At 36.8% G+C, this 20,978-nt stretch overlaps 1 protein-coding gene and 1 long non-coding RNA gene across 2 annotated transcripts in view; one reads left to right on the top strand and one right to left on the bottom strand.

Annotated features, from left to right (window-relative positions):
- Window positions 1-20,978, top strand: part of LOC101886286 (uncharacterized) — a 157,195-nt gene that overhangs the window by 113,564 nt on the left and 22,653 nt on the right. Inside the window, exons 13-14 of the mRNA XM_087276903.1 lie at window positions 17,225-17,397; window positions 20,385-20,455. Coding sequence (XP_087133029.1) covers window positions 17,225-17,397; window positions 20,385-20,455 — 244 coding nt within the window. The remainder of the gene's footprint in view (window positions 1-17,224; window positions 17,398-20,384; window positions 20,456-20,978) is intronic.
- Window positions 9,745-12,979, bottom strand: LOC141376886 (uncharacterized). Its single transcript, XR_015944918.1, has 2 exons — window positions 11,661-12,979; window positions 9,745-11,601 (listed from the first exon to the last, which is right to left on the bottom strand). It is a non-coding gene; the product is annotated as an uncharacterized LOC141376886 (long non-coding RNA).

The raw sequence follows: 20,978 nt of genomic DNA, 5'->3' as shown, positions 1-20,978 counted from the left end.
TGACGTGAGACATCTGCTTTAGCCAATCACAACAGTCAGACGCATTCACGTCCACGCGGTTTATGAGAATAAAAGCCTTTGAATATTTTTCCAGACACATTTAGCTGCTAGATGTTTGTCAGATAACGTTTCTATGTTCCTTCTTAATGCTAACTGTGTAAATAATTATCGATAAGATGTTTATGATAATGCGTTGTTTGTTTACCTTCAAGCTTTGCGTGTGCCCGTGAGCTCCCATAGCGCCAGCACACACACATATTATGAACATCTCGACATGCGAAAGTGTTTCTCTATGTTTTCATTGGAGTTGTTCACTATACTGATCCATCCAAAAAGTTTTTAATGCAGTCAAATGTTTACAAACACAAGCGCAGCCGTTTAGAGGTCATTTCTGGTTAATGATGTCAGAATTTACCGGTATTTTGGGATGGATGTGTGAATGCTCTTTTCCGGAAAAATTCTGTAACGTCCTCGCCTGTGTGAACAGCGCTTTTTTTTTAATATACCGGTAAAGTCGTTCCGGAAATTTTCCAGATATTTATTTACAGGTATCACTGTGTGAAAGGGGCTATTGACTTGTACCGCAAAGAGACCTCTATCTCATTCATGGCTTGTCCTCTCAAGTGGTGGAAAGACAATGCACAACGTTACCCACTGCTGTCAACCTGGGCCAAGTCATATCTCTGTCCCAGAAACCTCAGTCCCAAATGAGAGGGGTTTTTTTCTGTTGCAGGGGACATGCCCAGAGATCCCAGCTTTTACCAGATTATAGTTATATGATCATTTTCCTTAAAAAACCTATTTTATTTTCTATTTTATTTTATTCCTATTTTAATCTGAGTGATTAAATGTTGAATGTGATGAGTTTTCAACAATACTAAATTGAAACTTAATTTTTTCTACATGGTTTAATAGTTTTTTGTTATTAAAATTAAAAAAATTAAAGTTCCTGTTTCGAAGCTTACAGATAGATGGCTAATTTGTATGTCATTGATATGTTCAGTGCTGAGGTAAATAAACAATTTTGGCACTTTTTTCTAGTCTTTTCATTAGTTTTGTTTTTCCTGTAAATTATTCAATAAATACCGTACCGTGTCATTCACACCGAGGTATTATCTTACCGTGAAATTCTGATACCGTTACATCCTTAAATTTAATCCATCCTTTAAAAATGTAATGTAATATAATAAATTTTTATAATTACCTGCTATTATTGTTTCATCTTTAAGTTTAGTTTTGCTGATTGTAAAATCTTCAAGTTGAGTCCAAAATCACATGGTGTGTGTTCCGGTGCATTGCAGAGTGATTAAACTCCTCCTCATTTTTGTCGGTGGTGTTGTTGTGATGGTGCCAGTGCGAGTGTTGGCAGCGCATGTGAAGTCTGAATCCAGTCTGGATGGCAGCAGCAGCAGAATAAATCCTGCGAGGAGTGTTAATGAGCCTCTATTAGCGACACACCGATGCCGTGCGCCGCGTTTATCACAGTGTCATGAAATGATCAATACTCCTGTGAGTTTACTGCGACTGAGAACCAGGAAAGACTGGGAGAGATGGAGAAAGGGCTGATGGAGGAATGAAGCTGTTCACTGACACCATGCAGGAGAACTGGGGAAAACAGAGTATAGACAGATGTTGAAGATGTGTCAGATACACACACACACACACACACACACACACACACACACACACACACACACACACACACTGCTCTATGGCTCATTATTCAGATCAATTCAGAAGATGTAATGCTGAACAATGGAGATTTTGACATTTGCATTGAGAGAGAGAGAGAGAGAGAGAGAGAGAGAGAGAGAGAGAGAGTGTGTGTGTGTGTGTGTTTATATGTTTATCTCTGGATGTGTATTTGTGTCTTTGGCTAAAGAGTTGTGTGTGTTTGTCTATGGGTTTGTGTTTGTATGTGTGTTTCTTTTTGTTTGTCTGTATATGTTTATATTTCTGAAAAGTTTTGTGTGTGTGCTTGCATGTGTGTGTGTTTGTCTGAAGAGCTGTGTTTGTGTTTGTCTCTCTGTGTGTGTGTGTGTGTCTGTCTGTTTTTGTCTGTGTATGTTTATACTGAGTGTGCGTGTGCGTGTGTGCGTGTGTGTGTGTGTCTTTATATGTTTATGTTTGTATGTGTGTATAGATGTTTATATGTGTGTTTATGTTTATATGTGTGTGTGTCTGTATATGTTTATATCATTGTATGTGTGTTTGTATATGTTTATATGTCTGTTTATGTTTATATGTGTGTGTGTGTGTTTGTCTGTTTATGTTTATATGTGTGTATGTTTGTATGTGTCTTTGTATATGTTTATATGTGTGTTTTTATGTTTATATGCTTGTGTGTGTATTTGTCTAAAGAGTTGTGTTTGTGTGTGTATGTTTGTCATTGTGTACCTGTATATGTTTGTATGTTTATCTTTGTTTGTATATGTGAGTGCATGTGTATGTGTGTTTGTCTTAATAGCTGTTTGTGTTTCTCTGTGTGTGTGTGTGTGTCTGTTTGTTGTGTGTATTTGTGTGCAGCGTGTCTTTATATGTTAATACAGTATGTGTGTGTATGCTTAAATCTGTGTGTGTGCTTGTTTGCTTGTGTGTTTGTGTGTTTACATGCTTGACTTCATGCTTGGGTGTGCGTTTGTGGGTGTGTGTGAATGTATGTTTGCATGTGTGTGAGTACCTTGTGTGTGTTTGTTCGCATTGTGTGCGTGCGCATGTGTTTGTTTGTGTGCGTGTGTTTGTTTGCATGTGCTATGTGAGCATTTCTGTGAGTGTGTGTGTCTGAAAGAGTGTTCAGATGATCAGTCTATTAGTAAGAATGGTTCAGTCCTCAACAGGCTCATGTTTCCCAGCATGCCGCTCTCAATCTAATCATTCTGCCCTTTCCTGATTACATGTTTCACCCTGATGTCTGTTTCTACTTCTGTCTCTCTCTTTCTCTTTCTCTCTCTCTCTCTCTCTCTTCTGAAGCTGAACAATACATATTGAAAATTTTCCAGATATTTATTTCGGTATATATATAAATTTTTTATGTGTTTTATGGCTATTTGAATACATTTTTTTAAAAATCAGGTATCCTGCAATCCCTGTTTCATGGGATTTAAAATATATTGACTTTCTTCATTGATTAAGTAAAGTTTATTTATAAACGAATTTCATGAAGATCATAGGCTTATGATTGCTTGCAGCCGGCCCCGCATTATTCAGTTTATGATTCACCAATCAGACGATTCCTAAGCCACTATTAATACCCTAAGGGCTTATAAATGTGTTAAAATGTGTTAAAACAAACTCAGCAAACAGATCTTTTGCAATGCCCACTTTTATGAAGCATATGGAAGTAGGCGTGGCTAAATATCTATTTAAGAGCACTCACTGTGACTATGATTGTCAGTCTATTTAAATATACCCATGGCTGGTTTGAAAAAACAACCAAAATCTCTCCAAAACTAATGAGATTAAGCAAATGAAAGTGGTTGTGGCTTCAATAGTCTTTTAGAGCACGCACTGTGACCCTCTGACTGTTGGATAATTCAGTGCAGCATCATAGGTAATGCAGTTTTCTGCATAACTCAGCTATCGGTTTGATTCAAGGTTTCCTAATCTATGAATATTAATAGCATAGAATTCAAGGCAAGTTTATTTCTATAGCTCATTTTATACACAGTGACAATTCAAAGTGCTTAACATAAACAAGAATAAAAAGACAGGTATAAGAAAATTAAAAAAAACTGATAATAAAAGTGATTTAAACTGATAAAAACAGATTAAAATGTGTTTAAAACAGGTTATAAAAGAATGAAAAAGAAAAGAAAAACATAGTGCGATCTGTCGGACGAGTGCACATTCAGCAAAGGCACAGCTAAACAGATGTGTTTTTAGTCTTGATGTGAGTGTGCCTAATGTTAGAGCACATCTCATCATTTCTGGTAGCTGATTCCAGCAGCAGGGGGCGCTGTTAGTAAGCTGATTCACCCTGCTTTGACTGAACTCTTGGAATTTTTAAGTTTGAATGATCCTAATGATCTGAGTGATGTAGGTTTGAATTCAGTGAGCATATCTGTAATGTATTGAGCTCCTAGGCCATTTAGTGATTTATTTAGACGAGTAATAATACTTTAAAATATATTCTAAATGTAACTGGGAGCCAGTGTAGAGACCTGAGGACAGGTGTGATGTGCTCTGATTTTCTGGTTCTGGTCAGAATCCTGGCTGCAGCGTTCTGGATGAGCTGCAACTGTCTGACTGCCTCTTTTTGCCTTTTAGTCCAATACAGTAATCCACTCTGCTGCTGATAAAAGCATGAACAATTTTCTCCAATCTTCACTGGAAACAAAGCAACTGGTTCTTGCAATGTTTTTAAGATGATAGTATCTGGAGTCACACCAAGATTGTTGACCTTATTTGTTGTTGCTTGACCCTTAGTGCCAAGGTACGCATTCACCTTGAGAACCTCATCTCTGTTCTCTAACGCAATGACTTCAGTTTTCTCTTTGTTTAACTGAAGAAAGTTTTGGCACATCCACCTGTTCATTTCATCAATGCATTGATAAATAGAGCATTTCCAACACACTACATATTTCAACCCAGGCTCACTGTGGAAACATAGTCCCGCGGACGTTTTCTGGACGTTTCTGGACGTTTCTGTATATATACATATATATATATATATATATATATATATATATATATATATATATATATATATATATATATATATATATATATGTGTGTGTATATATATATATATATATATATATATATATATATATATATATATATATATATATATATATATATATATATATATGTATATATATATATATATATGTATGTATATATATATATATATATATATATATATATATATATATATATATATATATATATATATAAAATATGACCTTGACTTTTTTTTTTTAATATTACTGACACCAAATGTTAAAAAAAATTCAAGCAGTGTTTGAAAACTTCATTTGTGTTTGTTTGAAGCAATGGAAACCATAAATAATTAAATGCCTACATATCCAGATTCAATTTAACCTCAGTTGGAATTGTCATTCACAAGTTTCTACAAAAATAAAGCAAGTAATATTCAGCGTGCTACACTCACCGGCCACATTATTAGGTACCAGATTGGACCCCCTTTTGCCTCTAGAGCTGCTTTAATCTTTCATGGCTGAGATTCAACAAGGTACTGGAAATATTCCTCAGAGATTTTTCTCCATATTGACATAATAGCATCACACAGTTGCTGCAGATTTGTCAGCTGCACATCAATGATGTCAATCTTCCGTTCCACCACATCCCAAAGGTGCTCTATTGGATTGAGATCTGGTGACTGTGTAGGCCATTTGAGTACAGTGAACTCATTGTCATGTTCAAGAAACCAGTCTGAGATGATTCACGCATGATATGGTGCGTTATCTTGCTGGAAGTAGCCATCAGATGAGCCTCTTTAAACCCTAGAGATGGTTGTGCATGAAAATCTTAATAGATCAGCAGTTTCTGAAATACTCAGACAAGCCTGTCTGGCACCAACAACCATGCCACGTTCAAAGTCACTTAAATCCACTTTCTTCCTGCCATGTGATGCAGTTAGACATGTACCTAATTAAGTGGCCGGTAAGTGTATATGTAATTTTAATTCTAATGTTAAGTTAAAAATATTTACAAGTTCAGTACAAATAGATGTTTTATATATATATATATATATATATATATATATATATATATATATATATATATATATATATTAATAAAGTTCTAAATTTCTAAATCTAATAAATGATTAACAGCTAAAATATCCACATGCAATGTTCATCCAGACATATAAATAGTGAGTTGCAGTTTCTCCATCTCAGTCAGTCTTTTATTTCTCTCGCTCTCTCTCCAGCGTGTCATTATTGTGCTGCAGTGAGTGTGAGTGTGATTAGTGTCATTAGTCTCTCTGTGTTTCATTAAATCACGTCTCGCGAGCTCCATCAGTCCTGCTGTAATGGCTCCGGCTAAATTTATTCTCTCTCTCTCTTTCTCTCTCTCTTACTCTCTCTGTCTCTCTCTTTTGTGCCGACAGTTACCAGGCAACAGGCTTGAAGTTTTGTGCACATGCTCAGTGTGAGAGTGATTGAGCGCTGTTTTTCACCCATTTTATTGCAGGCTTTTTCCACATCTTTTGTTTCTTCATGTGGCATTTAACAGCAGTGTTGTCTTGTGATGATTTGGAGATGTCTGGGATTGTTAAAAGGCAATTTTGACGCCAGAATTGGAGGATTAGAAGAGATTCTCTTGAATAATACATTAGGGATTCAGTGGTGAATAAATTAATGTATTTTATATGAGGGGAAAGATATCGCACGCACAGCAAAATCAGGACAGGTTTTGATTTTCTTCCAAACTTTTTATTAAATACAGGAGTTTTTAGTATTTATTGAAACATTTTTATACACAGTTGAAGGCAAATTTATTAGCCTTAATAAGAAATATATGAAGAGTTCAGATTCAAAACCCTCTAAACCCATCAGACCTCTTTTCTTGTAAATGAGCATTTTCAGGCTCCTCTGATTACTTTCAGAAGTTTAATTTTATAGATAATGATGATGTTATTAGATGATAAATTAACTTATTTTCAAAAATGTCACGTTAGACAATTGTTTGGTCTTTAACAAAGTAGTTTTTCTTTTGCGTCAACACCAGCTAAATCCACTCCTTGCTTTTTTTGCAAAATCCTCTAAATCCACCCATTGAGACAGGACAGGTGTAATTAGTTGAAAATCACTAAAGATGCAATTAGAGATTATTTTACTAAACATAAAACACATTACACAAACCACCTAAAATACTTAAATCTGTCTAGTAAGTGGCGGTTCATTCCACTGTGATAAACCAGGGAAAAAGCAGAAGGAAAATGAATGAAGGAAATCTGTCAAGTGCATTAATCAATAACATTAAAACTGACATTAATTAAATCTGAACAATCTGTTGTCATTTCTGATATTTGGGATTTAGATTAGGTTAGTTTAAAACTTTATTAATCCCCTTGGGGCACTTCATTTCGACATGGTGGTGCTTCGCATGTAGTATAACAAGAATGACACACTTAACACAATAAACATCTTAAACACTTACAAGCAGGTACTTAAAACAAATAATAGTCCATCGATTAACTACATCTGTTACATAACCTAATTGCTTCAGGCACAAAAGTAAATTTATAACGATTTGTGGAACATCTTATTGTCCTTAGACATCGACCAAGGGACATGCACCAAAAATGTTTATTTAAAGGGCACTTATGGTGAAAAATCTACTTTTAAAGCTGTTTGGACAGACGTGTGTAAGTATAGTGTATATACTGTCATATTGAGGTGAAATAAACACACCTAGTCTTTTGCATCTTAACTCTTCATATATATATATATATATATATATATATATATATTTGTTTTTTTGTCAATCTGAAAAAGTAGAAGCGAAAGAGGGAGAAGCTTTGTGGGTTGGGTTTGTGTTGGTGCATGGTCTAACAGGGTTGTGCTTATTCTCTTCATCAGTTCTGGGTGTGTTTTGAGCATAATGTGCATGAAACCATTTAGAGTCTCGTCTCCCATTCCCTTTATGAGTAAGTTGCATCGCACCATGGCCCGTTTGCTATTTAGATGGCGGACTTTGTAAATGGAAAAACCGAAAGCTTCCTTAGCGAGAAAACGGTTTAACAGAGCATCTGCAGCACAAGGATAAAGAACGAGCCTCCTCCATTCAGCCTCTTTACTTTTTTCTTTACTTTCACTCTTTACTTTACTCCTTTACTTTCGTGGGTAGGAAACGGTGGAAACTCACTCAACTGAAGACATCCATCAGCCTACTTTAATTTTGTTTAACCTCAAATATTTGTTGTAAATTCAGTTCTAATTTCCAGCAAATTAATAAATGAATAATATTAAAGAATATTAACGAGTTATAGCCAAACACACGTCCTATTCTTATGCCCCATATGGTGATGCAGCTGTACATCTTGTGCTTTATTGCGCAGGGTGTATGGTAGGGTTGTTTAATTTTGTTTCAAACCAGTTTAATTTTTTTTTTGTTGTTGTTGATGCAAAAAACAGAAGAACTTTTGAAGAATGTTGGAAACCTGTAGCCATTGACGTCTGTAGTAATTGTTTTTCCTACTATGGAAGTCAATGGTTACAGGTTTCCAACATTCTTCAAAATATCTTTTTCTGAATTATCTTGAACTAATGAGGTGTAATTGTGTTTTAAGAAGGTATAAGAAGTAAATATGCTCAGATTACAAGAAATCATTTGGGATTGGTCTGTAAAAGCAGCTGGTTGTGGTTTGTGGAGGTGAATTGAAGGTTTCTGGGCTGTTTGTGGAGCTGCAGATTTTCAGCTTGTCTTCTTGCAGGACTCGGTCGAGCTTTTTTCCCCTGAGAAGCATCACGAGGACGGGACGTTGAGTGTCCTTTCTCAGAGAAAGACACCATTAAAGGGTCTTTTAAGTGACCTCAGACAATCGATGTGTGTGTTCATGAGAAATATTACACCTCTGAGTGTACAGAATGTGGCGAGAGACCTCATAAAACAGCCCACAGACAGGAACATTCACACTTACACCACTTTATAAAGCTCCTACTCTATATTTTATGCTTGCATTCATGCCAGGGTTATTATTATAGTTAATTAAAACTAAAGCTATAAAAAATTCAAAAGGAATATTTAAAAAATATTATAAATAAAGAATAAGCTAGTTGCCGAGGCCATAGCAAGTTGCAATTACTTTAACATGATGCAAATAAAACTAAATCTGCATGAAAACTATATAGATAAGTTTAGTCAGTTTATTACTTCAGCTTCAATAAATACATTTAAAAAGTTGCCAAACTAATAGATTAAAAATAAGTTTAGTATATTTAATTTGTTTTAAATAATGGAAATTCCACATTGCAAAGAAATAAGGAAAGAATGTACAGTGCGCAAGGAAAAGAATGAAGGAAGGAATGAAGGAAGGAAGGAAGGAAGGAAGGAAGGAAAAATGAAGGAAAGAAAAATGAAGGAAGAAGAAGAAAAGAAGAAAAATAAAGGAAAAGAAACTAATTTAAGCATGGAAGGAAAGTAGGAAAGAAAGGGAAAAAGGAAAGAGAAAAAAAAGGAAAAGTAAATGTAAGCAAGGAAAGAAGGAAAAAGAAAGTGGAAGGAAGGAAGGAAGGAAGGAAGGAAGGAAGGAAGGAAGGAGAAAAATAAAGGAAAAGAAAATAATTTAAGCATGGAAGGAAGGTAGGAAAAAAAGGAAAAGAAGGAAAGAGAAAAAACGGAAAAGAAAGAATGTAAGGAAGGAAAAAGAAAGGGGTAGGAAGGAAGAAGGAAGGAAGGATTAAAATATAGGAAAATAAAATAATTTAAGTGTGGAAGGCAGGTAGGAAAGAAAGGAAAAGAAGGAAAGAGAAATGAAAGGGAAAGAAAGAATGTAATCAAGCAAGCAAGGAAGGAAAAAGAAAAAGAAGGAAGTATGGAAGGAGAAAAAATAAGTAATAAGGAAATAATGTACAGTAGTGATGCGTGGATGTCGGTAATATCCGCGGGCGCTAAACATAACATAACATAGCTGCTGTTTAGACTGAAGTGGCTCCCTTTTGTTATCTTGTTCCTGTATCTGTAAAAGCTAAAATGTCTTTAGCTTTTGCTCATCACGCCTAAAACAAAGAATCCAATTATTAAATTGACAATCGGATGCGGGTGTGGTGTGGATACAAATATCAGGTGGGTGGTGAGTGGATGATTAGGTTGAAGCCGCGGATTTGGGTGTCATTTCAGCTGATCCGGGCATCTCTAATGTACAGTAAGCAAGGATGAGAAGTAAGGAAGGAGGGAAGGAAGGAAGAAGAACAATAAAGGAAGGAGAAAAAGAACGGAAAAAATGTACGCGAGGAAGGGAAGAAAGGATTGAAAAGGGAAAGAATGTAAGGAAGGAAGGTAATAAAAGAAAAGAAAAGGAAATATAAGTAAGGAAAGAAGCAAAGTAAGTTTAGTATATTTATTTTGGTTTTAAATAATAGAAATTCCACCTTGCATTAAGTGAAATAAGCATAACTAATCAAAATAACATGCACATTCATACTGTACATACATACATACATACATACATACAGTATATACATATGCTATGTGTGTTACATACTGTATAAAATATTATAATTAACACACACATATCGATACAGTGTACACTATATTTGTGTTTATTAATTATAATGTTAATGGTTGTTTCTTGTCATAAACATTAATAATTACATGGTCATTTCTGTCCATTTCTTTGAATGTAAATGTCATTTTGATTTGACTCATTTCTTTATAACACGCTTGCCTATCATTCATCTTGCATACTAATTAGGCATTAATATGTAAATGCAGGCATTCACATGTTAAGTCAACAGTAAGTGGCATTCTTAGTGCATGTAATTTGCATAATGTAGAGATTTTCAGGGGACAAATATTTTAAGGAAGGTAGAAAAGCAAAGAACTAAATAAAGGAAGGAAGGAAGGAAGGAAGGAAGGAGAAAAATAAAGGAAAAGGAAGGAAGGAAAGGAAAAAAATGTAAGCAAGGAAGGAAAAAAGAAAGGATTAAGGAGGAAAATATGATGGAAAAGAAAGGAAAGGGAAAGAATGGAAAGAAGGATGGAAGGGAAAAGAAAGGAAAGAATGTAAGCAGGGAAGGAAGGCAGACAGGAAGGAAAGAATGAAAGGAAAGAATTTTGGCAAGGAAGGGGAGGAAGGAGTGAAAAAAGGAAGGAAAAGAAAAATGAGGCAAAAGGAAAGAATTTAAACATGGAAGGAAGAAAGGTAGAAAAGAAAGGGAAATAAGGAAAAAGAAAAAAGAGAAGGAAAGAAGAAAAGGAAGGAAAGAAAAAAGTAAAAGGAAGGAAAGAAAAAAGTAAAAGTAAAAATGTAAAAAGTAAAGAAGGAAACAAAAAGAAAAGAAAGGGTTGGAGAGGAAAAAACAAGGGGACAGAATGTAAGGAAGGAAGAAAAAAGGAAAGAACCCAGGGAAGAAGGAAGAAAGGAAGGTAGGGAAAAAGGAAAAAGAAAATGTAAGCAAGCAAGGAATGGTAAGAAGGAAGGGAGGTAGGGTGGAAGAAATGAAGGAAGAAGAAAAATAAGGGAAAAGGAAAGAATTTAAGCAAGCGATGGAGGGTAGGAAAGAAAAGGGAAAGGAAAGAGAAAAAGGAAAGAAGGAAGGAAAAAGAAAAATTGAAAGAGTGTAAGCAATGATTGAAGGAAATAGAAAGGAGAAGGAAGAAATAAAATGAGGAAATTAAATGATGTAAGCAGGAAAGGGGGGTAGGAGTGAACGAGGGAAGGAATGATGGATGGATGGATGGATGGATGGAAGGGAAATAATGGAAAAGCAAAGAATGTAGGAAAGGAAGGAGAAGGAAGGAAATGGGGAAATGAAATAATGTAAGCAGGGAAGGGAGGAAGGAAGAAAGGTAGAAAGAAGAGAAATAAAGTAAATAATGTTGGCAAGGAAGGAATTAAATAGGAAGGAGAGGGAAATGGGGAAATTAAATAATGTTAAGTAGGAAAGGAAGAAAATAAAAGAAAGGAAACTGAAAGAATGGAAGGAAGGGAAATAATGTACAGGAAAGAAGGCAGGAAAGAATGGAACATGAAAGGAAGGAAAGAACTTGAAAGGTAGAGGAAAGAAAGAAAGAAAGAAAGAAAGAAAGAAAGAAAGAAAGAAAGAAAGAAAGAAAGAAAGAAAGAAAGAAAGAAAGAAAAGCGTGGGTAAAGGAGGAAGAGGGCTTTATGGCATTGTCCAGAAAGTTGAGGAATGGAGATGCATTTTCAAGAACTGATTTTGCAACAGCATACACAGAAACTTGTTTGTTGAAAGAAGTGTGTATCATGAAGAGTCATGCTGCTGTCTTTCATGCACTTTGGGTTCTGTCTTCTATTAGGACATCTGACTTTGAATCAAAAGTGCATGCAAGTCAACAACATGATGATTTTCAGAATACACATTTCTTTTAGCTAACAAGATTTCTGTGCATATACAGATGAAGTCTGAAATATCAGCCCCCCTGAATTATTAGCGCCCTAAATTATTAGCCCCCCTGAATTATTAGCCCCCTGAATTCTGTTTAATGAAGAGACTTTTTTCAACATTTCTAAACATAAAAGTTTTGACTCATCTCTAATAACTGATTTATTTTATCTTTGCCAGGATGACAGTAAATAATATTTGACTAGATATTTTTCCTGACACTTCTATACAGCTTAAAGTGACATTTAAAGGCTTAACTTAATCAGGTGAAGATAGTGTATGTAGGCAAGTCATTGTATAACAGTGGTCCATTCTGTAGACAATCCAAAACTAATATTGCTGCAGGGGGCTAATAATATTACCTTAAAAAGGGTGTAAACTATTTAAAAACTTCTTTTAGTCTAGCCGAAATAAAACAAATAAGACTTTCTCCAGAAGAAAAAATATTATAGAAAATACTGTGAAAATTTCCTTGTTCTGTTAAACATCATTTGGGATCTTCAACATGTAAATACAAAAAAAATCTGTTTTTTTAATCATAAAGAGCATCTTGTGGTGTGTGTGTGTGTGTGTGTGTGTGTGTGTGTGTGTGTGTGTGTGTGTGTGTGTGTGTGTGTGTGTACGTGTTTTTGTGACATATCAGGACAAAAATCTGTATAATGACATGGGTATGACACAAGTATTACAAAAAAGAAAAAAAAGTGTGTGTGTGTGTTTGTGCTAAAAGAGTGTATTTGTGGTTTGTGTGTGTTTGTCCTGAAAGAGCGCGTCTGTGGTTTGTGTGTGTGTTTGTCCTATAAGAGTGCGTCTGTGGTTTGTGTGTGTGTTTGTCCTGAAAGAGCGCGTCTGTGGTTTGTGTGTGTGTTTGTCCTATAAGAGTGCGTCTGTGGTTTGTGTGTGTGTTTGTCCTGAAAGAGCGCGTCTGTGGTTTGTGTGTGTGTTTGTCCTATAAGAGTGCGTCTGTGGTTTGGTTTGTGGTGGCAGATGTGAATGTGAAACCCGCTGGGAAGAGCACTTTACTTCAACACGCTCTGGATCGATACCGTCTGCTTCGCTCTGGGGGTTTTATGATCGGCAGGAAAGAAGTGAAGGGGAAAACCGACTTTTATTCACTCCAGGCAGGAAGCACAGCGAGACTAGCTCAAAATATCACACTGACTCTGAGCGAGAGACCGTATACACACACACACACACACTAACAAACAGTAGAAGAGCTTTTAAAGCACAAATTAAATCAAAACTAGCCTTATTGATTTTGTGAGCTCACACTGATGGTTTTGAGGTGAAGAATTCATCTGTGCATTTTATTAAGAAATAAAAATAGTTTGCCTTTGTAATCTTATATTTAAATCTGAAAATGCACTTCCTTTTTGTTTTCAGTTCGATTCTCAGATTAACACTGTTTCTCAATTCCAAGAACGCAGAATGGACTTGCGTTCTTGTGGAGACCGGTCTTGCCAGGGCTCCGTTCTTCGTACCTCGCTTAAATGATCTAAGATGATTTGGCAGATCCTGGATCTTTTAATCTTGATAACTGATCTCTCACTAATTTGGTTCTTCAAACAAGTTCGCGAATCAGATTAGAATGTCTGGATAAACTGATCTGAGATCGCTGCGTGTGTTGTGAAGGACAGATCTATCGATCCTCCAAATCATGATCAGCAATGCAACGATTGGCTGACGGCACAGCTGCGTAATGACATCATCTGATTAATATTCAATTATCCATGTGAGCAAAATTACATCAAATTAGCAGAAAACGGTTTGTCAACTATGACACGCAATAACTTTCCACATTTTTTTATGAGCGGCAGGCTTTACACTTTCATGTGTCAAGAGTATTCATCATGTATTTCAATGCAAATCAGTGTATTTAGTTCTACATTTAGAAAAGATTTTCTTTATAATAGTAGCCGTTTTTTAATCGGTGTAAAGAATAACTGGTTGTTTACAAAAGCATTTTGATATTGGTAAAGGCGTCTGCAACTTTTGTAAAGCATAATCACTGGCATATTAACTATCAAAACATGTTCATGACTGCATTAATGTATTTCTTTTTTTTTTTAAAAGTCACATATTCTGCATTATTATTATCATACACAAATTGTAAGCGATCTAAAAAGTTTATATCAAGAAGTTTTCTCTTTGCACCACCAGGTGGCAGTCTTTGTACTTTAATTTCGGGGGTGCAGATGGCATAAGTTTTATTAATATAGGCCTATATATAACTTTATTTATTTTATTAATAACTATAACTATGTATATATAATTTAAAATATTAACTATTTTTCTAAGTGTATATAACTACTACTGTAAGAAAATATCAGAATTCGGTACATGCTTTCTCTATTATCTTTGCTTGAACTGAGCTGATCTAATCCTGTTTATTTGAATTAAACCTGCTCCCGATCAGGTTTGAGCTAGCAGAACTGTTGCTATGACAACAACTCTCGGATCAGCTTTGAAGAACGAAACGATCCTGGATCGTGTCAAATCGTCAATATCCAAATCCAGCTAACTGAGTAATCCACGTACGAAAAAACGGACCCCAGGTGTCTTCAGAAAAATGAACTCGGTAGACCGCGAGAACAGAGAACGCGTCCTGTGAGAAATGAGATGCTGCGTTCTTCCTGATGGTCACATGACTTTCCTGCGTTTTTAATGGAAAATTATTTAAACATTACAGCATTCATACAGCGATTTATTGTTTTTCCCCTTTTTAAAATATATTCTATCCATAATAAACATTATAAATACGCATTGCACAATATTATATATATATATATATATATATATATATATATATATATATATTAGATGTCACCTACCCTGTTGTTATCTATTAGAAGGAATGCGTCAATAGAGCCGCCATGTTAGTACAGGGCAGCGCTCCTTTGAAATGAATGCGGGACTAAGCTGCAGTGGCCATCCAGAGCCAGAGATATACACATATATCTATGATCGGGAGTTTTCCCGGAGGTTAGTATGCATTTCTTTAAATATGAAACTTAATTAACAAATAATTTTAAATCACTTTTCTACATTGATGGATCAGTGATCACACAGGCATTCCTGATTGTGTTTGTGTGTACAGAAATGTACTATCCACCCTGTTAAATTTGATTTAATCATGTCCTGAAACAGCCCCTCTCCTGCTTTCACTTCTCATACTGATGAAGGAGCGATACATTTGTGAATGAATCTCTGTTATGAACGACTCGTTCACTAGCTAACAATAATACAAGTTTCTGGCACCGCAGCGTCTCGTTGTCATATTTCTTTTGCATTGTTTGCTCATTTTATTCAACAAAACTAGCATAAGCCGAATATTTAGTGCGAGTTGGTGCTGCTTTGCCTTATAGTGAATGCAGTAAGTGACTCAATAACGTTACCTAATTACCACAAAAGTTCACAACATACAAAAACGAAAACTTAATCTTACCTATGAAATGTTCTGCCTTTGTGCTTTGTTTTCTTTTTTGCTCGTTACTACACTCGTAGACAGCGCTAAAGTCCAGCATCTTCACGTAATAACACTGTCTTGACTAGTGCGGTTGAATGACATTTGTCCTGGGAGCTCTGTACCAATATGGCGGCGCTATTGACGCATGCTCAGGGTCCCTATGCGATATCTAGTGTATATATCTATGGCACAATATAAATGAAACAGATTTTAATATGAATACACTTAAAGATTAATATTTTTCTGGACCCACAAAAATATAAGCGATATAATGTTTCAATGTAATGTTAACATATAGGGCCCTATCATACACCTGGCGCAGTGTGGCGCAAGGCGTGACGCAGTAGAATTTTGGTAGTTTAAGCTTGGCGCAAGAGTCGTTTTGAGGCGATGCGCTACGCTGTTTAAATAGCAAATGCATTAGCGCTCATATGTGCGCTCATAGGCGTTCTGGTCTAAAAAGGAAGGCGTTCTGAGGCGGACCGCTGGCGCGTTGCTATTTTGAGAAACTATAATAGATTTTTTATTAGACCAAAACAAACCCGGTCTAAACTCCAGCGCAGAGTTGCGCCTCGCTTACACACTGCTTAATACACACAAGAGAGCAATAGGCAAATATCTTTACATATGAAAAAATGTAAATATTAAGGATATATATATAGGATATATTAAGAATAGATATAGGATATAAATATAAAGGATTAAAATATTACAAAACATATTATTTTCTAGACTACATAAATATGAAAAATCACTGCTTTTATGTCTTCTTCATCTCGGGAAGCTTTTTCAGTTCATTCATAACAATTTGCTTTTGTATAATGTTATTATTATTAGCAGTATTATTTATTATATCCATATTTATATTTGTTTTATTTAAAACAAGCTTAGATTTGCCCACCTGTCAGGTTTTAGACCATATGGGGCATGGCAGGTGTATTTGGAAATAACTCAGTATTTTGACCACACTTGGGCATTAATGTTCATTTATTCGTTTGCTAGAAATTAGAACTGAATTTAGAAATAGTTTTGAAACGAATATTTGCGCTTAACAAACTAAATTAATTATTTATAGGCTAGTTGATGTCTGTGCGTAAAGGTTTCCCTATCCAAGAGCGAAAGTGAAAGTGATCCAATATCTCTCATTCTCACGCAGTAGATGCTGTGTTTAACTGTTTTCTGTTAAAAAAAAAAACTGTCAACTGTTAACTGTTTGCTAGTGAAATGCTCATTTTTTCCACTTAGACTCAATTTACGTCCTGTAAATAGCAAATGCGCTCTTGGCGTGACACAGCTGACTCTTAAAGGGAATAGGAGATGAGACTCTAATTGGTTTATTCTCAAAACACACCTATAACTCATTAAGAAAATAAACTCAACCCTTTTAGCCCATGCGCCTTGGCGCAAAGCAGGTTTTCCCGTCCGTAAATTAGCAAAAATGCGCTCTGACGCACTCTGAAAGCGTTTGCGCCCTGCGTTTTGCGCTCTGCGCATGGACCGTCAAAATAGAGCCCATACAGTCTATATGAATTTATGGTTGTTTTCATATCCATAACGCTGGATTTGCTCAAATGCTACTGTATATAATAATCAGAGATCATCACCAGCACAGCTGTCTGAGTTCTTGTTCCTATATGAGTTTTGTTCTTGTGTTGTTCCTCTTTCATATTCCTCAATTCCCATATGCTTGAGCTTTCTTTTCTGCTTTTCTGTGTGCCGTCAGCGATGAGGAAGAGTTGCGCAAGTCGTTTTCGGAGCTCGGGGAGCAGCGAGGAGAGACGAACAGCAGAGGAGTGAAGCAGATGAGCAGCGGATTCGTTCCTGCTTCTGGAGCTCTGCTTTACAAGATGGGTTTCCTGGTGAGGAAGGTCCACGCTGACTGTGACGGGAAGAGAAGTGAGTGCAAAAGAGGATCCGATGCTTTCACTCATAATAAGCTGATATTTTGAGAATGTATTTTGAAAAATGCAGTCATGTGGAAAAAGTTAGGGCACAAATTCATAGTTGAAATTCAGCCTTTCCTCAGTGTTTAGCACCTGTCGCCTCACAGCAAGAAGCTGCAGTCATTTGGACGAGATTCACTCATTCATTCATTTTCCTTTGGCTTAGTCCATTATTCAACAGGGGCTGCTACAGCGGAATGAACTGCCAACTATTCCAGCACATGTTTTACGCAGCGGATGTCCTTCCAGCCACAACCCAGAATTGGGAAACAGCCAGTCACACTCTCATTCACACACTCCCATACACTACGGCCAATTTTATTCATTCATTCATTTTATTTTCTGCTTAGTCCCTTTATTAATCTGGGCTTGCCACAGTGGAATGAACCGCCACCTTATCTAGCATATGTTTTACACAGCTGATGCCCTTCCAGCTGCAACCCATCACTGGGAAACACCCATACGCACTCATTAACACTCATACAGTACAATTTTAGCTTATGAAATTCCCCTATAGCACATGTGTTTAGACTGTGGGGGAAACTGGAGCACCTAGAGGAAACCCACGCCAACACGAGGAGAACATGCAAACTCCACACTGAAAGGCCAACTGATCTAGCCGGGGCTTGAACTAGTGAACTTCCTGCAGTGAGGTGATCGTGCTAACCATTGAGAAGCTACTACTTCTGGTGAGATGTTGTAGTGTGCATGTAATGGACGCTGTGCTATCTCATGATGCATTGTAAGAAAATTCATGAATGGGAGTGAAGCAATGCAACCGATGAGAGTGGTGTATGTAGTAAATCCTAATTCTATTCGTACTACTAACATTCATACTGTATGGCATGCTAATGGCCGCCGATGAGCTCTCTTAGAAATTGTAAATATTTTAAAATAGACACTATTCTTATAAATAAATGCATACTTCCAATCAAAACAACTACATTCTGCACTAAAAAAGCCTCAAAAGTACATTTTGTTGTCTAACAGCAGTCATATTTTTCAAACGGTAGTATCTCTCTGCTTGTTGCTGACTGTATGTGGGCGGAGTAATACACAAAGGTGAAGGGTGAAGAGGCCTTTGTGTGATGTTACTGGCAAAATATTGCACGGCTATCAGCCAATCAGATTCGAGAACCAGACAGAACTCGTGTATAAGAAAAGTTTATAGGTCATCCAAAAATGCAAGTTTCCTCAATTTAAGTGGTTCTCAATTTAGTTTTGTTTTTCTGTTGAACACGCAGTAATATATTTGGAAGACTGCTTGGAAAAAAGCAGCCATTTACATTAGAAATACTCTGGAAGTCAATGGCTGTTTTTTTTATAGCATTCTTCAGAATATCCTATTTTGTTTTCAACGGAAGAAAGAAACTCATAGTGTAAGGAAGAAGTAGAGGATGAGGAAATGATGACAGAATTTACATTTACAGTGAAAACGAGCAGATTTAGCAGTTCTGCTTTCTCTATGATGTGCAACACACGCACCTCTTTAAATCTCAGAAAATATAGTTTTCATTCATTCATTTTCTTGTCGGCTTAGTCCCTTTATTATTCCGGGGTCACCACAGCGGAATGAACCGCCAACTTATCCAGCAAGTTTTTACGCAGCGGATGCCCTTCCAGCTGCAACCCATCTCTGGGAAACATCCACACACACATTCACACACACACTCATACACTACGGACAATTTAGCCTATGCAATTCACCTGTACCACATGTCTTTGGACTGTGGGGGAAACCGGAGCACCCGAAGGAAACCCACGCAAAGGCAGGGAGAACATGCAAACTCCACACAGAAACCCCAACTGAGCCGAGGTTCGAACCAGCGACCTTCTTGCTGTGAGGCGACAGCACTACCTACTGCACCACTGCCTCGCCAAAATATAGTTTTGTTCATTCATTTTTCTTCAGCTTTGTCCAGTGCTTAATTTGTGAATTGCGAGGTTCTGGAACAGATCAGGGTGAAGGATCCGGCATGTTACCCGAGAATGAAATGGTGTCGTGGACTAAAGTGAGCAGGGCAGGGGTGTCTCCCTAAATGAAGAGGGTTAGGGAGTGACGGAAGAAAGTGAAAGTCAACAGCGGACGGGGGAGGAATGCGGTTGAGGAGGGGGATCGGTAAAATGAGGTGCCGGATCAGATTTCAGAGATTCCAGATCCAGCTTTTTCCAGCACAAATTAAGCCCTGGCTTAGTCTTTTATTCATCAGGGGTCGCCACAGCGGAATGAACCGCCAAGTTATCCAGCATATGTTTTACACAGCAGATGCCCTTCCAGCCGCAACCCAACATTGCAAAACACCCATACACTCTCATTCACACACATACACTACGACCACTTTAGTTTATCCAATTTTAGCCAGAATTGGATTTCACTTTCATTCCCTCAATCACAGAGAAATAGGGGCTTCTGCTGTAAGTGTCAGGGAAAGTCTGTCCACAAAACACACACGCAGTGAAATTGTGCAGTTTAAAAAGTAGTTGGCGCCTGGAGTGTTGTAAATACCTGCGCTCGCGACAGAGCGCATATGAGATAAATGACGTCAGTACACAACTAGTTATGATTGTTACTCAACCGATACCGAATTGTCCGCGTCTGCGTTGCGGTGCACCGAAGAAACAATTAATTTTGACACCCCTAATATTAATGATGTTAAAGAGCTTTAATATGTATTAATAAGATCACAACGCTTAGCATTTCATTGGGAGTGCAGTGGCTGATATTTAAACAATTGGCTGGTATTTAAATGTTTCCGTCATGTCACGTTTGGTGCTGACAGACACATTGCTTGTCGCTGGGTTCTAGCTGTGTCACGTGTAATTAGCACACGCTGTAAGTCTGCAATAGTGTAAAAACATATTTGATCCATTTTCTTGCATAAAAAAAGTCTGTTTACTTTTCTGTTTGATTGTTTGTTTGTTTTTTCATGTGAATTGCAGCACCTCGTGGGAAAAGAGGCTGGAAAACGTTCTACGCTGTTCTTAAGGGACTCATCCTTTACCTACAGAAAGTGAGTTTGCTACTTTGTCTTTTCTTTCTCTCTTGTTTCATTCAACCCATCCTTCCAGGGCCGGAGTGGGACTCTTTTTCAGCCCTGGAGTTTCAAGCCTCAGACCGGCCCACCTCAGTTCACCACTGACTATATTAAAATAAGGTTATTTCCAATTCAGTTTCTAATTACACTATCACGTCTTCTTTTGAGAAAACAGCTGCTTTAGAACTTCAAATGTTCAACAACCCTTACAGTATTATGTCTTAACAATAGAAATGAAAAAAAAAAAAAATTACTACTCAGACAAGGACCGAACCCAGGTTGGCCGCGTCATAATTTAACGTACTAACCACTGTACCACAACAGCTGTACGTTTAAAGGTGACTTATCTAGTTATATCATCATTAACCTGCATCCTGCTCACGAGGCTATGAGAAAATAGATAAAAAGAGCAGAGCTGCGGTAAAATAATGAATAAGAAGGCTGTGGTCAAGTAAATAATTAAATTATTTTTAAAAAGTGTGACTGCTGAGAGCAACCG

The sequence above is a fragment of the Danio rerio genome, chromosome 12 (genome assembly GCF_052040795.2).
Source record: "Danio rerio strain M-AB ecotype USA chromosome 12, GRCz13ab, whole genome shotgun sequence".
NCBI lineage: Eukaryota > Metazoa > Chordata > Actinopteri > Cypriniformes > Danionidae > Danio > Danio rerio.
The sequence above is the reverse complement of the archived record's forward strand: the minus strand, read 5'-3'. Positions and strand labels throughout refer to the sequence as shown.